This window comes from Euprymna scolopes, chromosome 5, assembly GCF_053919585.1.
Source record: "Euprymna scolopes isolate OS-2025 chromosome 5, ASM5391958v1, whole genome shotgun sequence".
NCBI classification, from domain to species: domain Eukaryota; kingdom Metazoa; phylum Mollusca; class Cephalopoda; order Sepiida; family Sepiolidae; genus Euprymna; species Euprymna scolopes.
The window spans coordinates 38,389,833-38,417,402 of NC_136486.1; the positions used below are offsets into that span (position 1 = coordinate 38,389,833).

Below are 27,570 nucleotides of genomic sequence, written 5' to 3' on the forward strand. Positions count from 1 at the left end.
GCACACTCAATCCTCTCTCTCTCTCTCGCACACTCAATCCTCTCTCTCTCTCTCGCACACTCAATCCTCTCTCTCTCTCTCGCACACTCAATCCTCTCTCTCTCTCTCGCACACTCAATCCTCTCTCTCTCTCTCGCACACTCAATCCTCTCTCTCTCTCTCGCACACTCAATCCTCTCTCTCTCTCTCGCACACTCAATCCTCTCTCTCTCTCTCGCACACTCAATCCTCTCTCTCTCTCTCGCACACTCAATCCTCTCTCTCTCTCTCGCACACTCAATCCTCTCTCTCTCTCTCGCACACTAAATCCTCTCTCTCTCTCGCACACACACTCAATCCTCTCTCTCTCTCGCACACACACTCAATCCTCTCTCTCTCTCGCACGCACACTCAATCCTCTCTCTCTCTCGCACACACACTCAATCCTCTCTCTCTCGCACACGCACTCAATCCTCTCTCTCTCTCGCACACGCACTCAATCCTCTCTCTCTCTCGCACACGCACTCAATCCTCTCTCTCTCTCGCACACACACTCAATCCTCTCTCTCTCTCGCACACACACTCAATCCTCTCTCTCTCTCGCGCACACACTCAATCCTCTCTCTCTCTCGCGCACACACTCAATCCTCTCTCTCTCTCGCGCACACACTCAATCCTCTCTCTCTCGCGCACACACTCAATCCTCTCTCTCTCGCACACACACTCAATCCTCTCTCTCTCGCACACACACTCAATCCTCTCTCTCTCGCACACACACTCAATCCTCTCTCTCTCGCACACACACTCAATCCTCTCTCTCTCTCGCACACACACTCAATCCTCTCTCTCTCGCACACACACTCAATCCTCTCTCTCTCGCACACACACTCAATCCTCTCTCTCTCGCACACACACTCAATCCTCTCTCTCTCGCACACACACTCAATCCTCTCTCTCTCGCACACACACTCAATCCTCTCTCTCTCGCACACACACTCAATCCTCTCTCTCTCGCACACACACTCAATCCTCTCTCTCTCGCACACACACTCAATCCTCTCTCTCTCGCACACACACTCAATCCTCTCTCTCTCGCACACACACTCAATCCTCTCTCTCTCGCACACACACTCAATCCTCTCTCTCTCGCACACACACTCAATCCTCTCTCTCTCGCACACACACTCAATCCTCTCTCTCTCGCACACACACTCAATCCTCTCTCTCTCGCACACACACTCAATCCTCTCTCTCTCGCACACACACTCAATCCTCTCTCTCTCGCACACACACTCAATCCTCTCTCTCTCGCACACACACTCAATCCTCTCTCTCTCGCACACACACTCAATCCTCTCTCTCTCGCACACACACTCAATCCTCTCTCTCTCGCACACACAATCCTCTCTCTCTCTTTCTCTCACGCACACTCAATCCTCTCTCTCTCTTTCTCTCTCGCACACTCAATCCTCTCTCTCTCTTTCTCTCTCGCACACTCAATCCTCTCTCTCTCTTTCTCTCTCGCACACTCAATCCTCTCTCTCTCTTTCTCTCTCGCACACTCAATCCTCTCTCTCTCTTTCTCTCTCGCACACTCAATCCTCTCTCTCTCTTTCTCTCTCGCACACTCAATCCTCTCTCTCTCTTTCTCGCACACTCAATCCTCTCTCTCTCTTTCTCTCTCGCACACTCAATCCTCTCTCTCTCTTTCTCGCACACTCAATCCTCTCTCTCTCTTTCTCTCTCGCACACTCAATCCTCTCTCTCTCTTTCTCTCTCGCACACTCAATCCTCTCTCTCTCTTTCTCTCTCGCACACTCAATCCTCTCTTTCTCTCTCGCACACTCAATCCTCTCTTTCTCTCTCGCACACTCAATCCTCTCTTTCTCTCTCGCACACTCAATCCTCTCTTTCTCTCTCGCACACTCAATCCTCTCTTTCTCTCTCGCACACTCAATCCTCTCTCTCTCTTTCTCGCACACTCAATCCTCTCTCTCTCTTTCTCGCACACTCAATCCTCTCTCTCTCTTTCTCTCTCGCACACTCAATCCTCTTTCTCTCTCGCACACTCTACCCTCTCTCTCTCTCGCACACTCTACCCTCTCTCTCTCTCGCACACTCTACCCTCTCTCTCTCTCGCACACTCACATTATCTCCACCCCTCTCTCTCTCTCTCTCTCTCTCTCTCTCTCATGCACATACTATCACTCTCTCTCTCTCTCTCTCATGCACATACTATCACTCTCTCTCTCTCTCTCATGCACATACTATCACTCTCTCTCTCTCTCATGCACATACTATCACTCTCTCTCTCTCTCGCACACTCTACCCTCTCTCTCTCTCGCACACTCTACCCTCTCTCTCTCTCGCACACTCACATTATCTCTACCCCTCTCTCTCTCTCTCTCTCTCTCTCATGCACATACTATCACTCTCTCTCTCTCTCTCATGCACATACTATCACTCTCTCTCTCTCTCTCATGCACATACTATCACTCTCTCTCTCTCTCATGCACATACTATCACTCTCTCTCTCTCATGCACATACTATCACTCTCTCACTCTCTCTCTCTCTCTCTCATGCACATACTATCACTCTCTCTCTCTCTCTCTCTCTAACACACATGCACTACCCCCCCTTCTCTCTCTCTCACACTTTTTTACTCTCACTCCTTCTTTCACACTCTTCCACCTTCAAATAATGAGAAATTGTAAATAATTGAGAGAAGTCATTCTAGAGATAGTGTATTTTGAAATCCTTTAAAGTTCTGATAGTTGTATGTGTAAAAACATTGACGTTATATTACAGTTTAAAATATTGTCACTGTTGAACCTGTCTCGTTTACTTTTCTATCTATGCATCTATTTATCTTAACATACCAATGTTGGCACACTCAATCCTCTCTCTCTCTCTCTCGCACACTCAATCCTCTCTCTCTCTCTCTCTCGCACACTCAATCCTCTCTCTCTCTCTCGCACACTCAATCCTCTCTCTCTCTCTCGCACACTCAATCCTCTCTCTCTCTCTCTCGCACACTCAATCCTCTCTCTCTCTCGCACACTCAATCCTCTCTCTCTCTCTCTCGCACACTCAATCCTCTCTCTCTCTCTCTCGCACACTCAATCCTCTCTCTCTCTCTCTCGCACACTCAATCCTCTCTCTCTCTCTCGCACACTCAATCCTCTCTCTCTCTCTCTCGCACACTCAATCCTCTCTCTCTCTCGCACACTCAATCCTCTCTCTCTCTCTCGCACACTCAATCCTCTCTCTCTCTCTCCTGCACACTCAATCCTCTCTCTCTCTCGCACACTCAATCCTCTCTCTCTCTCTCGCACACTCAATCCTCTCTCTCTCTCTCGCACACTCAATCCTCTCTCTCTCTCTCGCACACTCAATCCTCTCTCTCTCTCTCGCACACTCAATCCTCTCTCTCTCTCTCGCACACTCAATCCTCTCTCTCTCTCTCTCGCACACTCAATCCTCTCTCTCTCTCTCTCGCACACTCCATCCTCTCTCTCTCTCTCGCACACTCCATCCTCTCTCTCTCTCTCGCACACTCCATCCTCTCTCTCTCTCTCGCACATTCCATCCTCTCTCTCTCTCTCGCACACTCAATCCTCTCTCTCTCTCTCGCACACTCAATCCTCTCTCTCTCTCTCGCACACTCAATCCTCTCTCTCTCTCTCGCACACTCAATCCTCTCTCTCTCTCTCGCACACTCAATCCTCTCTCTCTCTCTCGCACACTCAATCCTCTCTCTCTCTCTCGCACACTCAATCCTCTCTCTCTCTCTCGCACACTCAATCCTCTCTCTCTCTCTCTCGCACACTCAATCCTCTCTCTCTCTCTCTCGCACACTCAATCCTCTCTCTCTCTCTCGCACACTCAATCCTCTCTCTCTCTCTCGCACACTCAATCCTCTCTCTCTCTCTCGCACACTCAATCCTCTCTCTCTCTCTCGCACACTCAATCCTCTCTCTCTCTCTCGCACACTCAATCCTCTCTCTCTCTCTCTCGCACACTCAATCCTCTCTCTCTCTCTCTCTCGCACACTCAATCCTCTCTCTCTCTCGCACACTCAATCCTCTCTTTCTCTCTCTCGCACACTCAATCCTCTCTCTCTCTCTCTCGCACACTCAATCCTCTCTCTCTCTCTCTCGCACACTCCATCCTCTCTCTCTCTCTCGCACATTCCATCCTCTCTCTCTCTCTCGCACACTCAATCCTCTCTCTCTCTCTCGCACACTCAATCCTCTCTCTCTCTCTCGCACACTCAATCCTCTCTCTCTCTCTCGCACACTCAATCCTCTCTCTCTCTCTCGCACACTCAATCCTCTCTCTCTCTCTCGCACACTCAATCCTCTCTCTCTCTCTCGCACACTCAATCCTCTCTCTCTCTCTCTCTCGCACACTCAATCCTCTCTCTCTCTCTCTCGCACACTCAATCCTCTCTCTCTCTCTCGCACACTCAATCCTCTCTCTCTCTCTCGCACACTCAATCCTCTCTCTCTCTCTCTCGCACACTCAATCCTCTCTCTCTCTCGCACACTCAATCCTCTCTCTCTCTCTCTCGCACACTCAATCCTCTCTCTCTCTCTCTCTCGCACACTCAATCCTCTCTCTCTCTTTCTCTCGCACACTCAATCCTCTCTCTCTCTCTCTCTCGCACACTCAATCCTCTCTCTCTCTCTCTCTCGCACACTCAATCCTCTCTCTCTCTCTCTCTCGCACACTCAATCCTCTCTCTCTCTCTCTCGCACACTCAATCCTCTCTCTCTCTCTCTCGCACACTCAATCCTCTCTCTCTCTCTCTCGCACACTCAATCCTCTCTCTCTCTCTCTCGCACACTCAATCCTCTCTCTCTCTCTCTCGCACACTCAATCCTCTCTCTCTCTCTCGCACACTCAATCCTCTCTCTCTCTCGCACACTCAATCCTCTCTCTCTCGCGCACACTCAATCCTCTCTCTCTCTCGCACACTCAATCCTCTCTCTCTCTCGCACACTCAATCCTCTCTCTCTCTCGCACACTCAATCCTCTCTCTCTCTCGCACACTCAATCCTCTCTCTCTCTCGCACACTCAATCCTCTCTCTCTCTCGCACACTCAATCCTCTCTCTCTCTCGCACACTCAATCCTCTCTCTCCTGCACACTCAATCCTCTCTCTCTCTCGCACACACACTAAATCCTCTCTCTCTCTCGCACACACACTCAATCCTCTCTCTCTCTCGCACACACACTCAATCCTCTCTCTCTCTCGCACACTCAATCCTCTCTCTCTCTCGCACACTCAATCCTCTCTCTCTCTCTCGCACACTCAATCCTCTCTCTCTCTCGCACACTCAATCCTCTCTCTCTCTCGCACACTCAATCCTCTCTCTCTCTCGCACACTCAATCCTCTCTCTCTCTCGCACACTCAATCCTCTCTCTCTCTCGCACACACACTAAATCCTCTCTCTCTCTCGCACACACACTCAATCCTCTCTCTCTCTCGCACACACACTCAATCCTCTCTCTCTCTCGCACACACACTCAATCCTCTCTCTCTCTCGCACACACACTCAATCCTCTCTCTCTCTCGCACACACACTCAATCCTCTCTCTCTCGCACACACACTCAATCCTCTCTCTCTCTCGCACACACACTCAATCCTCTCTCTCTCTCGCACACACACTCAATCCTCTCTCTCTCTCGCACACACACTCAATCCTCTCTCTCTCTCGCACACACACTCAATCCTCTCTCTCTCTCGCACACACACTCAATCCTCTCTCTCTCTCGCACACACACTCAATCCTCTCTCTCTCTCGCACACACACTCAATCCTCTCTCTCTCTCGCACACACTCAATCCTCTCTCTCTCGCACTCTCTCGCACACACACTCAATCCTCTCTCTCTCTCCCTCTCTCTCTCGCACACTCAATCCTCTCTCTCTTTCTCTCTCGCACACTCAATCCTCTCTCTCTTTCTCTCTCGCACACTCAATCCTCTCTCTCTCTTTCTCTTTGAGATTGTCGGACTGACTTCCTCATCTTGTTTGTTAACATCACAACGTTTCGGCCGTTTTGCCCTCCGGCCTTCATCAAGTGTTTTGTATCGAACTGGGGAACCGTTTGTTAGGAGTCTCGAACCCAACCCTTTATTATTATTACGGGGGTACCGTGTCCTAGTGACATATGGCCGAGTGGTCCTAGACGTTGTATCAAAGTTTACAGTTACCCAAAGGTGCTGAGTTCAATCCTGAACGAAGGCAGTGAAAAAGTAACCTTCAAAACAGAGAATCAGCAACTATGTCCCAGAGCCTAGCTGGAGTCCGAACACTGTACCCCCATAATAATAATAAAGGGTTGTGTTCGAGACTCCTAACAAACGGTTCCCCAGTTCGATACAAAATACCTGATGAAGGCCGGAGGGCAAAACGTCCGAAACGTTGTGATGTTAACAAACAAGATGAGGAAGTCAGTCCGACAATCTCAATCAAGGAGGTATCTAATTCATTTCGCGTGAGCCACCACAATCTGCTAATTAGAACATTGGAAAAGATCACTATTGAAGATCAGTTTATTTTTATAGTGACAGTATACTATGAGGAAGGTAAAAGGAAAACAACAAACTATTTTTATACATGCGGATAAAGTATTTGGCTGAAACTATGTTGATTTTAAATAAATAAATATAAAAAAGAACTTGCATTGCATTGGCTTGTTAAACTTACAAATTCCAATTTAAAATTAATTTTGTTAACGTAATGTTTTCATCTATTTATAAAATTATTTGATGTTAAATTTTCAGTCTTTTTAGTACATAAAGATTTGTTAGTAATTTTAAAGCTAATTTAAATTTTTATTTAACAGTTTAATTGCTTTCAAATAACTTTGAAACTTCGAAGGGTTACAAATTAGTTCTTGCTTTTCTGATTTAGTTTTGTAATTAGTTTTTAATTAGGACTTTAAAAAAATAGTTTATTTTATGCTATTGCATTTTTTAGATTATTAGTAAATATAAAAATAATAAAAACATTTAAGTCGCATAGAAGTAAGATATAAACACTTAGAAGTGGTCACACAATTTTATTAATCTTGTGATAGAAGTGTAAAATTTCTTAGGTTTCAGTTTAGGCTTTTAAAATTTCAGGAATTTGAGTCAAGTGTTTAATTGTTAAGGTTGTCTGTCATTTGAATCTGTGCATTTCTTTAAAGCGACATTAGATAATACAATTGCAACTCGATTTAACCGAATGTAGTAGCAAGTCCTGTCAGCATATGCTAGAAAGAACAGTTGGAAATAAGTCATAAGACTTCTACGACTATGCAATTTCTACAGCTACTTACCTAGAAAACAGAGCTATTGAAGAAAAAATAAGCAACCTTAGTAGAAGTTAGTGTTCCCAATGATGCTGCATTCAACAGAGCTGAGAAGGAAAAGATAATAAAATACCTAGGTCTTATGTACAACATGAAAAGAAACTGGAATCTTAGGAAGATCACCATCATTCCAATAATTATAGGAGCAACTGAACTTGTGAAAAATAAATTAAAAAAACTACCTGGCAAATATACCTGGTGAATTAAGTGCAAGAGAGATACAATTTTCTTACAGGAATGGCTAAAATCTTACAAAAAGATCTCTCGGTTGGAATGTATGAGATAGTAGATGAATGTCTGGTATTCGGAAAGATGCTCCATTCCCAGCAAAAATAAAATAAATTTTTTTTTTTTAATTGTTATCTATAGATCTGTATCTATCGTACAGCCTTCTGCTGCTTCGAAAATGGGTTGTTGTCTTGACAAGAGGTGAAAATCTCAACAAAATTCAGGATATACTAAGCATTAATATGTATAATACTGCATGACCTGGGCCCTGCACTAAAAAGATCTTCATACATTCAACGTCTATGGCTGTACTGTCTATGACGCATCCTACACGTTTGCTATTCTGACCAAGTTCCAAACTGGCCTTATTAAAACTTTGCTAGTCTGAAACATTCTTTGATGTTCTGAGGAGAAATTCATCCACAAGTTGATGGCCTCAATTGCACCCGTTGGTGGCTGGAGAAAGCACAAAGACTACCAACTTTTTTTAAAATACTTTTCACCCTAAATAAGGTTACTTGAACATAAAAGGTTACTATTTTGGATCATGTTTAACGGGACTGTGGGGAGTTGAATGGCAAGATGTCTGTTTACAGTACATTTAAACTTATGTCGGTTAGTACCGTTAGGGAAGCAGGAAACAAGGAGGGAATTCCAAAGTCTTGCAGTTCAAGGGAAGAAACTATTAGAATAGAAGGTGTTCCGGCATCTAGGGACCTAAAAAGTGAAGTGGTAGGATCTTGCTGTTTGTCAGGTTAGTCAAGAGTATGTACCTTGAGGGGTTACAAGTGCTAAGAGTTCATTAGAACACATTCGATTCAAGTACTTGCAAAGCAGGCACAGGAATATGTTAATGGGACTGAGGTTGGAGCTTAGCTATCAGTGTGGGACCTATTAAATTTAAGACTTTTAACTCTGTCTAGGAGTGAGACTACTGGTAGATGCACCAGCCCAGGTGTGCTAATAATTGTCCATGCATGGGCAAATGGTGACCTTGTAAAAAGATTGAATTAAAACAGTGAAGATGGACATGGCATTGGTAGCTGGCCCCTGCTGGAGTGTGTCAAGGACTTGCTTGCTGATAGGTGTGGGTAGACCGCTTGGGTGCTTGATGTGATGAATTCTCCTTGTTAGCTCAATCTCCCTCTGGTGAATGCCATTACATGTTATTTATAGAGTACATAATTTCAGCCAATACGGTCCATAGGTTCTTGTAATATATAAAGAAATAGTTCTAAAAAGTTATGTCAGTAGATGTAGATTTTATACTTAGAAACCAGAATGTTCAAAGGAATTTTTTAATCTTTTAGTGGTCAGAAATAATGCACTGCAGCAAGCCTTATCACTGATAAGGTAAAGTTGAACTTATGATTGCTTACTTAGCCACAACATTAAAAGCCATTGGTTCTAATTTAGTATGAGATTATGCAGGTTTTATTTATTTATTTTTTTTTAGTTTTTTCAGCTTATGTAAAATGCTGAAAAAAAAAATTACCTGTACACATTGTAGAGGTCATGGGGTGGGTTTTCTCTGTTAAGATAACAAGATTGATTTAGAGGTCAAACTAAATAGCTTGTATGGAGACATTTTGCTGATAAACTATCTTTTGCAAAGTTATTCAAGTTGTTGATAATGCTCAACAAAAAGATATGAAAGGAAAGAAAATAATCTTTTTTTCTTCTTTTTTGTGCAGGCAAAAGATCTAATAATTTATCTAACATTAATCATACAGAAATGTTATGTAAAAGTTGAATACCTTTTTAGACTGGAATTTAAAAAAAATGGTATTTATTATGACTTTGGGAACGGTTTTTTTTTTTTTTTTTAACCTTAATCAATACAAATATCTACAATCTCACAGAATATATAATAAAAGTAGCAGGAAGACTTGATATTGCTCGGGATTAAATAAGGAATCTAATGTCCTTTTCCACATAACTCATAATACCATGTTATCTATATACAGCATAATGTTAATACATCAGTTCTTATTATATCACTAAAGTTAAACAACATCGAGCCTGGTCAGTACCAGATGGTTGATCATTTGGGAATACCAGGTGCTGTATGTAGGATATCAACACCTCCCTGTAAGAACTGCAAAAACCTTATGTTGTCATCTTCCCTGATGGGGATATACAAGCCACTAGGAACTACTTGTGAAAAAAATTATTTATTTTTTTATATATATATATTTAATGTTTTAGAATGGGCCTGAAGAGGGAAACAATAAAAAATAACATTTTATTTAACCGAACAATCAAAGACATCACTACAGCATGACATATGCCACGGTTTATACATGGTTGATTCACCAGCAATACAAAATTTTGGAAAAAAAGATTATGCTTCATCAGTGTTCACACTTGCTATTTATCTAGACATAGTACTAAAATATTCATAGAATTATGTCAGTAATTTCTGATGATTTAAAAAAAAAAAAAAACACTTCTATTGACTTTATTATAGAGTGGTGGATTTCTTTCCAAATTCATTTCCGACATGGAGGTAAATCCGAAAGTTTTTGGCAGACATACAAACATACATACATACATACATACATACATACATACATACATACATACATACATACATACACACTAACAGACAGGTGAGATTTATATAATAGAAGAAAATATCACAAACTAACCTAGTTTAGAGTGTAAAAATGCCTAAATATAATTAAATTCCTTTCGATTTCAATTTATAATATGTCACTTATTTTAGAGTTATTTTGGTAAATTTTGAAGATTAGCAAGATTGAATTTTCTCTTTATAAATGTACTATCATTATTGTTTTTATTTTTTCAGGGGTGATATAAATTTTTGGGAGGAGAGCGTCAAATTTGATGTGGGCGATTTTTTTTTTTTTTTTTTTTTTTGTCATTACTTTTTAAAGTCCATAGACCACTCAAGGAGGATAAGAGCTAAGTGTTAGGTAGATGGTGAGACTAGATCAGTCATGGTGGAACTTGGGTAGAGCTAGATTATCTAAATGGACAACTCAAACTCGAAGACAATCATGTTATAGTCAGCCAAGAAGCAGACAAATAGTATTGTGTTCCATAGACGGACAGTTCTAGCAAAGAAACTCTGTTCATGGAATTTTTGTTTAGTTTTTGGCACAGATAGAGAGTGAGGAAAGTTGTTGGTGGTTGTTTTGTGAGAGCAAAAAAAAAACCCAAAAAGTGGTAGTAGGCAGGCAGGCAGGCTTGAACCGGTATCGCGAAGGAGGAAAAGAAAGTGAAAAAAAAAAATGTGACGCGTTAACTGTTGCACCCATCACCAAACCGGAAGTGATGTAGGTTTAAATTAAGGCTAAACAATCGAAAAGAGGCAATGACTTTCAAAAATATCTGCGAAAAAATTACCCCTCTTTATAGGAAAGTGCCCAGTCGAGGGTGAAGGAATTAATGTTTTTGGCCAATTTTTCGATATTTGTCATCTGAAAGGTCGAGCTTCAAAATGATACTGATCTTATGAAAATCCGTTGTCTCTGTCCAAAGTTTTTGGGAGACATAGATACATACACACATTTAAACTGACAGGTGAGATTTCTATTATAGACTAGCGGGGTTACCCAGCGTTGCCTGGGTGTTTGGAGGTGTAAAAGAAAAAAAAAAGTGTTAATAGGGAGGCTCGAACCCGAAGGCGGAAAAGAAAGTGAAAGAAAACGTTACATCTTACTGCTACGAAGCCATAGGAAGTGAAAAGCGTTCAAATTTAGCGATGGCAATTAAAAAGTTGACTTGCTAAGTGAATACGCAGGTGCAGAAATAAACATTGGCTGAAAACCTGTTCAGTTTTCCGCTGTTTCATTTATTTATTTCCCCATGGTGTTGGGGAAACCAAGCTCCCCCCCCCCAAAGAAAAAAGGGGGAGCTCTCAAATGAATAGCAATTGTCTGATGTGAAGGGTATTCCCCACATTGATCAAAGCTGATTGTCTTTAAGATGTGCCAGCTACGAAGGCCAGCTAGCTGATTTGATTCAATTCAGTTTCGCTTTATTTATACGAAAAAGACAAACATTGAAAACCAGTTTTTTTGGGGGGGAGGGTTAAACTCTCAAAATAACTGTAGAGATGAAAACCGTTCGCAAATTGTAAATATTCCAACTTTAAAATATAGTATCCAACCCATCCCCCCCCCCCCCAACCCTTGTGAACAAAGCTTTTACTGGACATACAAAAATGCGCGCAGCCGTTTTGCCTTTTATATATATAGACTAGCGGGGGTATCCAGTGTTGCCCAGGTGTTTCAAAGTGTAAAAGAAAAAAAAGTTAGTAGTCAGGTAGGCTCGGACCCATGAAGCAAAGGCAGAAAAGAAAGCGAAAGAAAATGTGACATCTTACTGCTATGCTATGAAGCCATAGGAAGTGAAAAGTGTTCAAATTTAGCAATGTCAATCAAAAAGTTGACTTGCTAGCAGGTGCAGAAATGAATGTTCACTGAAGGCCAGCTCTACGCCGTTTCATTTATTTGTTTCCCCACGATATTGGGGAAACCAAGCTCCCCTGAAAAAAGGGGAACTCTCAAATGAATATTAATTGTCTGATATGAAAGGTTTTCGCCACATTGATCAAAGCTAATTACTTTCAAAACGTCCCACCATGAAAGGCTGCTGACAGCTTTACTTTCGGTTAGTTTCGCTTTTATACGAAAAAAAAACAAACAAACACGCAATAGAACGGAATAGCATGAATTTTGTAAAAGTCGCTCAAATAAAAGATAGACGATCTTGATTCGTAAATCATAGATATTACAATCTAGGGAGTATATAAAGTTCTAAAATATAGTAATATAGTGCTTTCATTACTCATAACTGGCTAATAAATACATAGACCTAACATAATCTATGCAGTTTCTGATTCATAAATGATAATGGCTTCCTCACTAAACTCTGTCCATTCTGATTGGCTGAGCTCTGATAATTCTCATATTCCGGAATCCAATTCTACGCGTCATAAACAAGCGTTTACTAAAATTACAATATGGCATCACTAAAAGGCATATTACTTCACACAGCTACAAGTTCGTTTCATGCTTAGGTCATTACTGTTTGTTTGTTTGTGTGTGTGTGGCGGCGGCAGCAGTTCATAATTTGCTGGGCGTTTGCTGTAGACAAGTCTAAAAATATTATGTATCCACAAGTATTGAGAGCATAAACAAAAAAAAAACATGCGTCGCTAATGGTTCTTATTATAGTCCGTGCATGCATGTGTTTAAAGACAAAACGCAACTTTTGTTGTTAAAACAATTGCATAAAAATAATAAATGTATATAAACATTACAGAATGCAAGTTTTTGTGAGATATATATATTATTCATTCAGTAAATTTACGGTACATTTTTTTTTTCTTTTTAAGTGTATTTCTATTTAAACAAACTAAGCCACAGTAAAGCATGGCCAGATACAACTAGTTTCTTATAATTGAAAATGTAAGGTATTTACTTTGAAATGTTTGTATTTTTATAAATACTCAAATGCATCATAATCAACCAAATTTTTTTTTTTTTTTTTTTTTTTTTTTTTTTTTTTTCAAAATTTTCTTTTTAAAAATAAGTGTTATAAAAAATATTTTCTTAAATTTTTTTTACATAAGTATTTGGTTCATTTAAGTATAAGTAAAAATTGCTTTTTATATAGTCTACTTTTAAAATATATTTTCACATTTTATTTTTTGTAGAAAAAATTGTTACAAATACAATATATTATAACACTTTATTACACAAAACTATTCTTAAAAACAAATTCGTTTGGTTATTTTCTTAAAGAAAAAAACTTTCATTTTCAATTATATGAAAAAATGGAAAACATTAAGGAAACATTAATCAGAAAAGACTTTATTTTAGTTGTCACCAGCGATCCATCCACTTTGTTGAAAACAGAACTCAAAAAGTATAATGCCGATTACGTTAGCAATTATTATTTTTTTTTTTGCATGTTTGAAGTCTGCATTTTGGATTTCCAGCAAACTTTGAACAGTCATAATTTGTTGATTAATTAAGCTACCAATTTCATATCATTGTTTGTTTTTACAAAGGTCTTTGTGCACAGTTAAGTGTTCAAATATAATGGAAGTAAAAAATTTGGTTTAAGGGTGACTATTAATCTAAAATCATTATTTTTACTGGAGAGTCACTCGAGGATACAGGTTAAAAAAATTGTTGGTTGGAAGATAAACATAGTCACAAGGATTTGAAAAAGTGAGTGGAATATGTAAAAGATAACTTTAGAGAACTTGATTTTATAAGAGGACAGCTCGATAAGTATTTCTTCATATTAGATTTAAAGAAAACCAAGCTGTAGTTAGTTAGAAGCAGACTTGTCCCTTGTTCCATAAATGAGATTCTCTAGAAATAAAAGTTGAATACTTTCTAGAGTAATAGAATGACCCAACTATTTTTTTAACTGCATCTTTAACAATAGATTTCATGTAAGTTATCCACTTCACGTTTGGCATGAAAATCTTTGGAGTTTATTAAAGTAGGGGTTTCCTCAAAGAGTCATTCAATTTAACTAAGGAGAAGTGAAGATTCGTGCATTAGTGGTGAAGAAAGAAGCTTGGCCTTAGAGGTGTTAAAATTGACAAGCTACCTCTCTCTCTTGCACCATGTGCTCCAAGTCTGGAGAGAGTCAGAAAAATCTTTATCTTCGATGCTCTATGAAGTGCTGCCATAAATAGTTGTCCACATAGATGTCAACGAATGATTTGAAGTTCATTCATGAAGATCAGAAAGAGGAGTTGAGCCTAGAATGGATCCTTAGTGTATGCTGGTATTGATGCTTGTAAACAAATATTTTTATAGACTTATCAGAGAGAAAGGATTTGATGGTTGAGAGGACAATTCCAGATACTCTCTAGCTAACAAGTTTGTGGACCCAATTTTTGTGCCAAAACTTATCGAAGGCCTTTTATATATCAAAGGCATCCCTCTCCCATCAATAGATTCACTGATTCCGTGTGATATAGTAAGCACATTAGCTGCAGATCTTGCAGGATGAAATCCATATTGCTTGCCATTATGAAGATTGTTTTAATAGAGTTGGTTGAAAACGTCTTAATTTATTGGATTCGAGCAACTTTCTCATGGCAGAAGAAACTGATCAGTCTGTACTGGAATATAAAGAACCGATTTCCAGTATTTTAAAATATTGAGCAAAAGTTTTCCAAGGAAATCGAAAGCATTTCTCATTTGAGTATGATAAAAAAAAAATCTTTTGCAATATTTTGATCAAATTCTGAAGACTGAACTTTTTCCATATAAAATCCATGAGTTATGAAAATCGTAACTTTTATTGTAAATCACCATTTGGCTTATGGGAAAATGTAATGGATTAAAAAAAAAAAAATCATACTTACACACTATTCTAGAGTTGGAAGCTATTAAAAGCCTAGAAAATTTGGCAAACAAATAACGTTTTGTTACATCCTTGGTACATACAGAAATAAATGTCATGCTCGGCATCCAACAACAGTCATCCGCCCTTAGACAGGGGGGGGGGGAGTACTAATGTACACATGTATACAGGAATGTAAAAGTATTTGTTATCTATAAATATAAAAGGTAAAATGTGTGTGATGTCCGGCAACCGCTTTTTTGGGGGACACACTTGGTCAGATCACAACTTGTTATATACCGTCTAAATAATAATATCTACGAGGTTGCGGCTATCTTTAATTTGCCCGGCTTTTACGCACTATTTTTGAGATTTTTTTCGATCGCCACGTCTTCGTTTCTCTTTTCGGTATAAAAAAAGCAAACTGAAAATCCGTACCATCAGTTCCCTGGCACTCTTGGCAGGGACATCCATAAAGAAAATCGGCTTTGATCAATGCGGCAGCAAAAACCGTCATATCAGACATTTGCTTTTGAAATGGACACCCACATTTTTTATCTTGAGGAAACAAACAGCCAAAGTTAGGGAAAGAAAAACTAAACTGTTTGACCTCATTATCGTTAAATTCGCACACCTGTCAATTTCACTTTACAGGGCTCTATGGACAAATTTATCTTTAGTTGAACTTTGACAACTAAATATTTTCGTTAACTAGCCAAATAGAAAAGTTACTAGCCAAACCCTCGTGGTTTTTGAAATATGACCTCGTTCTGTGACGATTATGTACATAATAATAAAATTTTTTCCTGTATTTTTTTAGTAAGTGTAATTCTAAACATACAACAAATTTTATGTTGATATTATGTTGTTATAAACATTCAAATTTCTTCAGATGTTTTTTTTAAACAGTCTTCGTTAAAAAGAAGAGTATATTGTTCTATTAAACTTTTGTTTGTTTTATTAAAAAAAAAAAAAGTTAAGATATTTTTCACTCAATTGTGAGCTTTGGAAGATTGTCAGTGAAAGAAATACAAACGCCAAAAGATAAGTGTTGCATTATTTCTAGTCGCCACTTTGAAAAAATCACTTGCAAATGCGACTGCTTCACTTGCAATGTAGAGCCCTGCTTTATAAACCTTAAATTAACAGTCTTCACTTTCTCTCCCCTCGTGGCCGAGATGTCACGGTTTTTTTTTTCCTTTTCTTTTCCACCTTCATGTCAAGGCTTCGGGTTCGAGCCTACCTTCCTACCAAAACTTTTTTTTTTCTTTCATACCTTCAAACACCCGGCCAACGCTGGGCACCTTCGCTATCTATCTATAAATATAGAAGCGAAAATGTATGTATGTATGTTTCCTTTTTGTGTATGTCTGTAAAAGGCTTTTTTCCGAGAAGCGATCAGTCGGCTCACAACTTCTTAAAACTTTTTATCATGCCTAAATGATAATATCTACGAGTTAACAACGGAGGTCGCCTGCCTATTTAATTTGCTCGACTTTGAAAAGATAAATATTCAACATTTTTCGCTCGCCGCATATGGATTAGGCTTTTTCGTATAATAAAAGCGACACTAATTCTAGCTGTATTTTTCCGATCAACGGAAATGTCCGAAAGCAATCAGATTTGATCAATGTGGAGTTTTCCTTATATCAGACAATTGCTATTCAATTTGGACAATCCCCTTTTTATGGGGAGCTGTTTTCCTCCCAACATCTTGGGGAAACAAAAAGAAAAATTAAAAAGCGTTCCCGTAATAAATAAAATTACTGGTTAACGTTGCACCTTTTTTTTTTTTCATACTTTAATTACCAACTTTGCCTCAAGGGTTCGTGTTCGAGCCTTCTTACTTGCCTACCAATTTGTATTTGTATGTCTCGCAAAAACTTTCGACACGGGTCACGGATTTTTGCCAGATAGGTATCATTTTAAAGTTCCAACCTTCGCCCGACAAATATCGAAAAATTGGCCAAAAACATTAATTTCTTCACCCTTAAATCATCAGTTTTCTACAGGGACGGTGTAGCAAAAACTGTCCTCTCATGACAAGTTCGCTTCTACGCATGCGTCATACAACGTCGGAAAATGATTTACTTTAAATATTAAAAAAACCGACACAATTTCGTCAATGTTGTCTTAGCTCAGTTGCTTAGAGGGCAGCCTCATTATCTAAAGGTTTTGGGTTCGAATCATGGTGTGAGATGTCTTATTTTGTTTTTAAATTTTAATATTGAAACAGGGTTATTTAAGCCATTTTTCACATTTTTTTTTTTTTTTTTTTTTTCAGATTTTTTAACAAAGTTTTAACGTTCGTTTTTCTGTTTCGCGTTTTCTTTTTATGTTTTTCTCATTTTTACATTAGTTTTTTTTTTGTTTTTTTTTTTAAATATTTACTTCACTTATTCTTATGTTTTGATTAACACCCCCTCACCCCACCCCGCCTGAGCACACACACCTCGAAACACCCGGACAACGTCGAGTACCCCCCTGCTAGTATATATATAAAAGCCAAAGTGTGTGTTTGTATATCTCACAAAAATTTTCCACACAGGTGACAGATTTTCGCCAGATCGGTATCATTTTGGAGCTCGAACCTTCGGACGACAAATATTAAAAAATTGGCTAAAAACATTAATTCTTTCACCTTCAACGATTCGCTTTTCTACAGGGAAGGGTAGCAAAAAAAAAATTATTCCTTTCATTTTTCCTTTTCTACTACGACTATGGTGTGACGTTTGACCTAGAAAACGTTGATGTTAGTTTAACCACCGGCTGTTTTTTTAAACATTTAATTTCGTCAGTTCTCTGTCTTTAGCGTCGAGGTAACGTGTCAGACTGTTTTTTCTGCCTTACTCTCAAGGCTTCAGGTTCGAGTCTACCTCCCTACCAAATTTTTTTTTTTCTTTTACACCTCCAAACATCCAGGTAACGTTTTTTTTTAAATTTTATTTTAAACGGGGTTATTACTTCGCCCATTTTGTTTTTTATTTTATGATGTTTAAATGCCCATTTTGTTTTGATCTACCCCCACTCCCCTAACACACACACCTCTAAACCCCTGGGCAACGCTGGGCACCCCGCTAGTGTATTATATAAATCTCACCTGTTTGTTTAAATGTATGTATGCATGTATGTCTAAAACTTTCGACAGGCGACGGATTTTCACGAGATCTGTATCATTTTTAAGTTGCCCCTTCGGACGACAAATATCGAAAAATTAGTTAAAAACAATTATTCCTTCACCCTTAACCCTTTTCTACAAAGAGGGGTCGCTTTTTTCGCCGATATTTTCGAAAGTCATCTCCTGTTTTTGATTGACTAGCTTTAATTTAAACCCTTGCCACTCCCGGTTTGGCGATGGACGCAATAGCAAAGATTTTTTTTTAATTTTTTAAAATTTTTTTTTGACACATTGCAAGACAGGTTCGAGCCTGCCTACATACTAACACTTTTTTTTTTCTCAACACACACCTCCAAACACTCGGGCAATGCTAGACACCCTGCTAGTATTCAATTAAAAGGAATACAAATTTCTATATTAAAATTATTAGATTATTGTGCATGTATTTTTTACTTCTACGTGACTTGATTTTGTATTTTACTATTAATTATATATTTATTGAAACAAATTTTTTTTAATCCTATTTTAAAAACAAAATTAAATCCAGCTTATTCGTAAACAAATTTGCCATCTTAATTGTTTGTTAATAATTGGAAAATTGGAATGAATTACTTAGTCACTCATTGAAATTTAGAAAAGAATTTGTGAGCATTTGAAATATTGGAGGTTATTCCTAGTTTTAAAGTTCGTAGCAAATCCCCATGTATTAAAAGATTGAAAGTTTTGGAAGCTATTTATCTATATATCTATAAAAGTAAAAATGTGTGTGTGTGTGTGTGTGTGTGTGTGTGTGTGTGTGTGTGTGTGTGTGTGTGTGTGTGTGTGTGTGTGTGTGTGTGTGTGTGTGTGTGAGAGAGAGAGAGAGAGGACAATCTAAATCTATATACTCAACTAATTTTTGATCTACATATTTGAAATTTGGTATATAGAGTATTCATATGTGTAAAAAATTTTAGTCAGTTTTCATCCAGAAAAAAGAGCTGCCAAGGAGTCAAAATTGAGTGGGGGGGGGGGTCATCAGATTTTTATCTGTTTGTCAACTGTTTCACAGATGCACATGTGCAAATCGTTCACATGACAGCTTCCTTATGTTAAGAATTAGTAGGTTTAAAAACACTTTTTAAAGATTGTGGTAAGCTGACCTAATGGTTATTGTACTTGACTCACTGTCAACATTTTGATTTTGATCTCAATTCGAGTATTTTTTCAATTTTTTTATTTACAAGAAGTGAACTGTTTAGCAAAAGCATAATGCTCGCATGCACATGTCTCTGTTTCTTTCTTTTTTTTATATATAAGAGGAATTTAACGTTACTTTTAATACCTACGGTATTTGTTCATAGTAAATAAGAAATCTGCAGTAATTAAAATAAAATATTTTAATATTTTACGACCAAGAAACATGGGTCAGCCTGCTAGTGTTCAATAATTTTATAGTAACATTTTGGTTCAATTAATATTTAATTACTGAACCACTTTCAAAAACAAAATTTCGTGAGTAGTGGGAGACAAATGAAAGTAAGACTCCAGAGCAACAATATCTAATAAATAAACAAAATTAAAACTACTTTCCATGAACCCATAATTATAATGAATGCGTACAGCATTCTTTACCACCAATAGCAATGGTAAGAACACATCATCCGAAAGTATTTCCTTTAAACTCCTTGGCCTAACGTTTACAGGGAACATGAACTGGAATAGATACATTGAGAGCATTGCCAAGGCTGCTGCGAAGAAGGTAGGCTCACTCTACGGTGCTAGAAAACTACTTATGCCTGAAAGTATTCTGTACCTCTATACAGCCACCATTCGCTCATGTATGAAGTATTGTTGTTATATTTGGGCTGGTGTATCTGCTACTTGTCTCTCTTGACAAAGTTCAAAAGAGTCATTAACTTGATAGGTCCTGAACTGTCATCTAGGCTTTAGCCTCTGTCCCATCGACGAAATGTTGCATCCCTCTGCCTGTTCTACAAGTACTTTAATGGTGAATGCTCTGACGAACTACAAGCACTTGTACTCCTTCAACATGAATATCTCCGATAAACTTGACAAGCAGCTAAATCTCACTCATTCACTATAGAGATCCCTAAGTGTAAAAAAGCCTTCTACTCCAATAGCTTCTGCCCCAGAACTACTAAACTTTGGAACTCCCTCCTGGGATTCTGCTTTCCCAACTGTGCTGACATGCAGAAGTTCAAATGTAATGTGAACAGACATTTTGCTACTCATCTCCCTTCATAATATCCCTGAGACTTATGTCCCCGATAGTACTTCAAAGTGGCACTCTGCCTTGTTTGGGGTGAAAATTGAATTAAAAAAAAAAAAAAAAAACTGTTAAAAATGTTGAACTTTGAATATTTTGGAGAGGAAAAAAAACTTATTTTTTTCTCAGATTTGTTGGTTTGTGAAAATTGCTTAGATACTTTTTCTGGAACCATCCTTATTTTAAAGAAATGCTGAACAAAACATCCTGCTTCTATGATGAACACTCCTTTTGTGTTAATGTCCTACTCTTGAAGTGTTTATGGTTTGAAGTAAATAGTTTTCTCACAGTTACTTTTAAGGCAAATAATCCCAAAAAGGTTTTCTTCAAATTCTCTCTCTCTCTCTCTCTCTCTCTCTCTCTCTCTCTCTCTCTCTCTCTCTCTGCATAACAGGAATGATATGTATGTTATCACTATATCTGATGATGGATGAGGGGAAATGGTTTCAAGATATATTTTTATTCATTTATTTCTTTAGTTTAAGAGAAGTGAGTGCTTACACATACTATTTTATGCAAACGTTTTTAATGGGTAGTGTCATTAAACAAAGGATTTATTTAGTCTGCAGGGCTGGGGATAAACGATGCATGTCACAAAGTGAAAAAAAAAATTACTCTTACATGGTCCAAACCTGTGCTTCAGAATAGAAATCACCTAACATGGATGTTGTTTTAAATCACTTCACTAATGACTCAGTACATCTAGAGAAAGCCAAAATTGTACAAATAACTCTTGATATAAGTCTGATTTTTCACTTTGTGGTATTCATTGTTTATCCCAAGCCCCATAAACTAAATAAATTCTTTGTTTAATGATATTACTTATTCAAACATTAACACCGACAAAAAAAAGCAAAGTAGCATAATACATAATAACACTATATATTATGAAAAAAAGGTATTCTTTAAATAAGATTTATTTGGTGCACAGAACTGGGGATTAAAGATTATCACCAAGGGAAAAATGTGTCGCACTGTGCAACTCGGTTTTCACTTTGTGTATATGAGATACATGTTTTGTTTTAATGGTATTACTTGCAAAAACATTAACATAAAATAGCATAATATGTATGATTGCTGAAAACTTGTGTTCAACCATTTCCACTGTGTTAAGAAAATCATAAAATCTTGTTTTTCAAACAATACCTGTGCACAAAGATTTAAGTGTGAAAATGCTTTGCATAAAAGTAGTTGTCACTGTGGTCCGAAAATAATGTTTACAATAACTGCTACATGTGTTACACTAATATTCCTTAAGCTAAGACTGCAGAAGGTCATCTCTTCTTGTAGGTTTTATCATGCACTCAAATACCAAACTGAGGTTTTCTTATATTGCAGTATGCATACACACACTCTCACACATTCTCTCTTTATCTTGTGCGCGCGCACACACACACACACACACACACACACACACACACACACACACATATAAAGTCGAGTTTTCATTGCAATGACATTGATATTTAAAGCCTACTTTTTCTATTTAAAAATTATTGAAACCAACTTAATATACTTTTTTTGTAAATATTTCTCTGGGAGCAAAATTTGTATGAAAAATGTAATTTTTTTTTTTTTTTTTTTTTTTTTCTTTTTTCAGATATGATTTTTAGGTATTGTTTATGTCTTTTTGTCCATGCCATTGATCAATTTAATATAGAATTGGGATACATGTTAATGCTATCATTTTTTTACCTTCTCGCTCGCTCTCTCTCTCTCTCTCACTCTCTCTCTCTCTCTCTCTCTCTCTCTCTCTCTCTCTCTCTCTCTCTCTCTCTCTCTCTCTCTCCAAAATCCCATTATCTCAAAGAAAATGTATCAAAAACGAAACTTAAATTGTCTTTTTTAGGGGCAATGATATCTGGCCGTTATGTAACAGTGAAGATGAGGCTGACGATGCCTTTGATCATGATTACAATGTGGCCTTCCATTCGGTTAATAAATTGACAAACAAAGGTCGTTGGAGTAAAGAGGAGGTATGTCTTTAATTTTCTTTTTTTTGTCTTTCATAACCTTGAAAATACTCCATTACAACATATGAAATAAAAAAAGTAACATTTTGTTACAAGTTTTTTTTTAATTCATATTTTTCCTTCCTCATTTTTTGTTTAATTTCTATTTAATATTGAATATTACTGTATGGAAAGTAATTAACCTAATTAAAACAATTTTTATTGCTATTTTCCTTCATTTAGCAATTAAATTAAATTTGGATTATTGGTTTTTGATTTTGTGAGGTTTTACAAAAGTTATAAGTAGGCATGCATAATAATTTCAAATAAACTTAAATTAAGAGCAAGAAATTTAAAGTAAAAATTTTACTCTTATTTACTTTTGTAAACACAAGCTTTCAACTTATTCTCACTAAGTTGCATTCCCAGGAATGAAATCTCTATCACACCTAATTTTAATCTTAAGTTGGTGCTTCAAGAATTAAATGAGATTTTGATCAAAAAAGATTCTACCTTCTGAAATTCTATCAACATCACCATACTTAAGACGGTCAAGATTGCAAAAAATGTATTTCTTTCTCTTCTGTGGTGACGTGTGTTACATGTCAGTCACATGTAGAACATCCAATGTAAACATCTGCTTGGGATTTATATGAGCTGTCACACTGTTGGCATACTTCCAAAATGGCTGAAGTTTGATACAGTTCAAGGTGTGCTTAGCCATTTTTTCCTCGGATCTGCCACAGTGAGGACAATCACACATTCATTAAGTTTGAATAGAATTCCAAACTGTTGCAATATTTTTGGCACAATAATAGAGTATGAACACAAAGAATTGAACAATTAGAGTTATAACTAGGCAAGGATAAGAATGAACTAATCAGGTACCAGAATCGCTTTAATAAAAAATATTAAATCTCTTTGAATTTTCAGTCACAATTTTTCATTTGAACACGTGAAGGGAACTAAGCTCTGCTGATCTTGACTAAATTAATGATACCATTTCTTTGCTTTTTTATACAGAAATTCTTTGCAGTTCAAAGCGTCTCTGACTGGATTGATGCTGTCAGTTTTGGCTTGAGACAACTACATTTGGATAAATTTTTTTCTTTAAAATATTTGTTTCTTTTGACATCCTTCTTTGATCATTTTTCTAGCACAAGAATAACTCTCCACTCAAGATCACTATTACGATGGTAAAGAATATTCAGAATTGTTGAAATAATCCAAACTCAGTGCTCAACTGCATTCAGAACAGATTTCCTTCCTCCACCATCTCAACTGCTCCCCGGGAAGATCTGAAGCAAATCTTTCCACTAAATCCCTTTATAGTTAATTTCTAAACTGAGAAGTCTCTGGATCTAGATTGCTTTCTGAGTACGACTCGGCACTTGGTGAAGAACTGCATTTTAGATAATATCTGTGATAGTCCTCGATCAAGGATTAAATTTGGGAATGGGGTTCTTGATTGCAGAGTTCTTATGCAGACTTCCCTGTCAAGGTTTGATTAAGGAAGGCCACTCTCTCACTATGTTAACAACTTGTCAGATTAAGGCATCCCAAAGTCCCTCTCACACAGACATTGTATACAGACTTATCTGCAAACTTAGAACTTTCGCTTCCAAAGAAATGAAGACAGTAGGAACTGAACTTCTGTTACATTGTTCCCAGCAGAAATAATACAGCCAGTTAGTAACGGATGAGAGGAAAGACATACATTGTACACACTTAAGCCTAACCTTTTAAGGCAAGTTTTCTTGAAAGCCATGTCTTAACTGATATTTTAGCCATTGTACTCTACTTTAGACTAATTCTTTTGAGCTTGTTATGTAAACTTCTGCATATCGGTACAATCAGGGTAGCAGGAAGGGAATTCCAAATTCTAGCTGTTCGAGATAAGAAACTATTAGAGTAGAAAGCTTTCTGGCATTTAGGGACCTCAACAGTGAAGGTGTGTGATTTTGTTGCTAAGCAGGTTTGTCAGATATGTATGTTGAGGGGGCAACGAGTTCATTAGAGCACATTCCATTAAAATACTTGTAAAATAGGCACAGGGATGCAACATTGTGGCGATGGAAGAGGGGTTGGAGCTTAGTTGACAAGTGGGATCTGTTAGATTGAAAACTTTTTTGGGACCCTATCCAAGAGGGAGAGACTAGTGATATATGCACCAGCCCAAATGTGGCGACAATACATTATGCATGGGCGAATAGCGGCTTTGTAGAGGTACAGGATACTCTCAGGTGTGAGTAGTCTTCTAGCATGATACAAGGTACCTATCTTCTTTGCAGCAGCCTTTGCAATGTCCTCAATATATTTGTTCCAGTTCATATTGTCGATGAATGTTAAGCCGAAGAGTTTGAAGGAAGAATTCTCAGGTGGGGTGTTATTTGTCATGGATATGGGTGGTTGGAAAGACTTTTTGTTATTGTTAAGGAGAGCAGCCTCTTTAGAATATAGGTAATAGTACTTGATATGATGGTTTTCTGTGACTGTTACTTCTATTTCCACGTATGGAATTTATTTAAAGAAATAATTTATTGAAAGCCTATTTTAAAAAATAATAAGAATGCTCATTCATAGCAAGTTGTAATGCTTAACTCACAATTTTTTAGTATAGATCCAAGTAAGTCACTGCAACAATTTTAGTCATCATGGTGACTAACAGTGAAACTACTGCTGTTAGGTGGATGTAACAGCAGGTGGAGATTGTTTTTTGTTTGTTTTTTGTTTTTGTTTTTTATTTATTTATTTTTTTTTTTTTGCAAAAAAATATGTAGAATGTAAAGAAAGTATGTTTTACTGTGATAATCGTAATTTTATGAAAATGAATACTTTAAGAGGAAAAAGTAGAATGTGAAATAAATAGTTTAACATCTCTGGTGTGATCCAACAATTTTTTTTATTTTTTACATAACATATGGTTTTAAAACTAATACTTGTAATAAATAAGTGTAAAATGTATGGATAACAATCAACTATTTTATTGACTCTGATCGTTGCTCTGTTGCTAAATGCCAATCTCATAATTTCTTATGCTGTCAATCGAGAATTTATATAAAAGAAAGTCTTTGGATTCACCCATCATAATGTTTCGTAAAAAGTATGGGTAAAGAAAGCATCTTGTATTTAGATAGAAAATGTAATTTCATGTCAAATCATCTGGGGTTTGCAACTCGCATCCACAAATTTTCTCATTACTTGCACCACAGAAAATAAAACATAAAAATAATTGAGCATTTAACTTCAAACAGTTTCAGATTTAGAACATTTTTCATTTTCTCATAAATTTAACCAGACATTGCATAAGCAACATTTTAATGATTACGTTTTCTGGAATATTTTCAATTTGGAACATAATGTGATCCTGATCATTATAAATTTAATGTATTATATGTTTGTATATTTGTATTGATGTCATATTCCAAAAATCGCATACAGTGATCACTTACTTTTTAATGTGTTTATATGTACAAGAAATTCTATCAAAGTAATAAGATACTTGTGTGGTATAGTACTCATATGAAAAAACAAAGACAATATGATCTGTGACATGCATAAAAGTTATTAAAACCAAAAATCATGTTTAATATCCGAGTAGTATATGACTTGCATGAGAAATAAGGTGCTTCTTCACGACAGCACCCAGATAAAAAAAAAAACAAATTAATTCTTACCCCTGGCATACAGAAAATTTAGCACAACAGAAAACTACATAAATGCATAGAGTTCTTTAATTTTTAAATTAGAAAAAAAGTACTTGTACAGTATCCTACCCCAGAAATAAGGTAATTGTACAGTATAGTACCCATATGAAAAACAAAGGAAATCTTACCTATGACGTACATAAAAGTAATCCAAACTTAAAATTATGTAATATATTCAAATAGTATGACATTTCTATAAGAAATAAGGTGCTTCTTTAATATAGCACTCTAATATAAAAACAAACTCTGACCTATGACATACGGAAAAGTTTGCACAACAGAAAACTGTAAAATCATTGAGTAGTTTAATCTATATATTAGAAATAAGGTACTTGTACATTATTCTACCCAAGAAACAAGGTACTTGTGCAGTATAGTACTCATATGAAAAAACAAAGAAAATCCTACCTGTGACGTGCATAAAAGTTATTAAAACAGAAAATGACGTTAAATATTCGAATAGCATGACTTTTAAATAAGAAATAAGGTGCTTCTTCACTATAGCACCCAGGTGAAAAACAAACACATTCTTACTCTAGACGCACAGAAAATTTAGCACAAGAGAAAATTACTTAAAAGTATTGAGTTCTTTCGTTTTTACATTAGAAAAAATGGTACTTCTACAGTATCTTACCCAGGAAATAAGGTACTTGTACAGTGAAGTACCCATATGAAAAACAAAGAAATTCTTATCTGTGACGTACATAAATTATCAAAATCGAAAATCATAAAATATTCAAGTAGTATAACATTTATATAAAAAATCCAGTGCTTCTTTACTATAGCACTCTGATGTTAAAACAAACAAACTTTTACTTGTGGCATACTGAAAATTTAGTACAACAGAAAGTTATGTAAATAATTTTAAATATGTGTTGTACATTACCTGCCCTAGGTAAGGAAATATTTTTCATCATACAGTTCAATTATTCCATACATATGTTGTGTAATACCCGTCCTAGGGTAGGTAAAATAGTCTTTTGCTCAAGATGCCAAATGATACATAGACATAACAACTTCCTCTATTCTAAGAATAACAGGTATGTTGAAAATTTTTCTTATTGTCTTATATGATCCCAAGCAATGCCGGGTGGCTGGCCTTGCTAGTAAAAAATAAAAAAATCCTAAAAATTTGAGCATTTAACTCCAAACGGTTTCAGATTTAGAACATTTTTCATTTTCTCATAAATCTAACCAGACATTGCATAAGCAACATTTTAATGATTGCATTTTCTTGAATATTTTCAATTTGGAACATAATGTGATCCTGAAAATTCAACCAGGTAGGTTTTTTGACTCAAGGAATCCTGGATTCAAGCCTTTTATGGGATTTTATCAAAATTTGGAATTTTTCACATGTGCATTAATATGCGATAAAAAACAAAATAATGAAACTCGTATGGTAACTTTTTTTTTCTTTTGGATATTCATGCAGATGCTATAAAGTACTTCTGGATCAAAATCGTAAAGAATTCTTTTGTTCACTCAGTTTCTATTCAAAAATAGTTCTTTTTACTGAAAGTTCAGGTATTGGAAGAAGCAACTAGTTTGTGTATGTGAGATTAAGTTGGCGATCATTCGTCTAAATTTATATAAAATTCATAT

General features: G+C 37.0%; 1 protein-coding gene across 5 annotated transcripts in view; it reads left to right on the forward strand.

Moving 5' to 3' along the window:
- Positions 1–27,570, forward strand: part of LOC145276782 (transcriptional activator Myb-like) — a 133,778-nt gene that overhangs the window by 41,514 nt on the left and 64,694 nt on the right. For 2 of the 5 annotated variants that reach the window (XM_080128061.1, XM_080128065.1), the window contains exon 2: positions 22,156–22,282. In XM_080128061.1, the coding sequence (XP_079984187.1) occupies positions 22,156–22,282 (127 nt within the window). The other 3 variants (XM_080128066.1, XM_080128062.1, XM_080128063.1) reach the window with 3 other exon arrangements.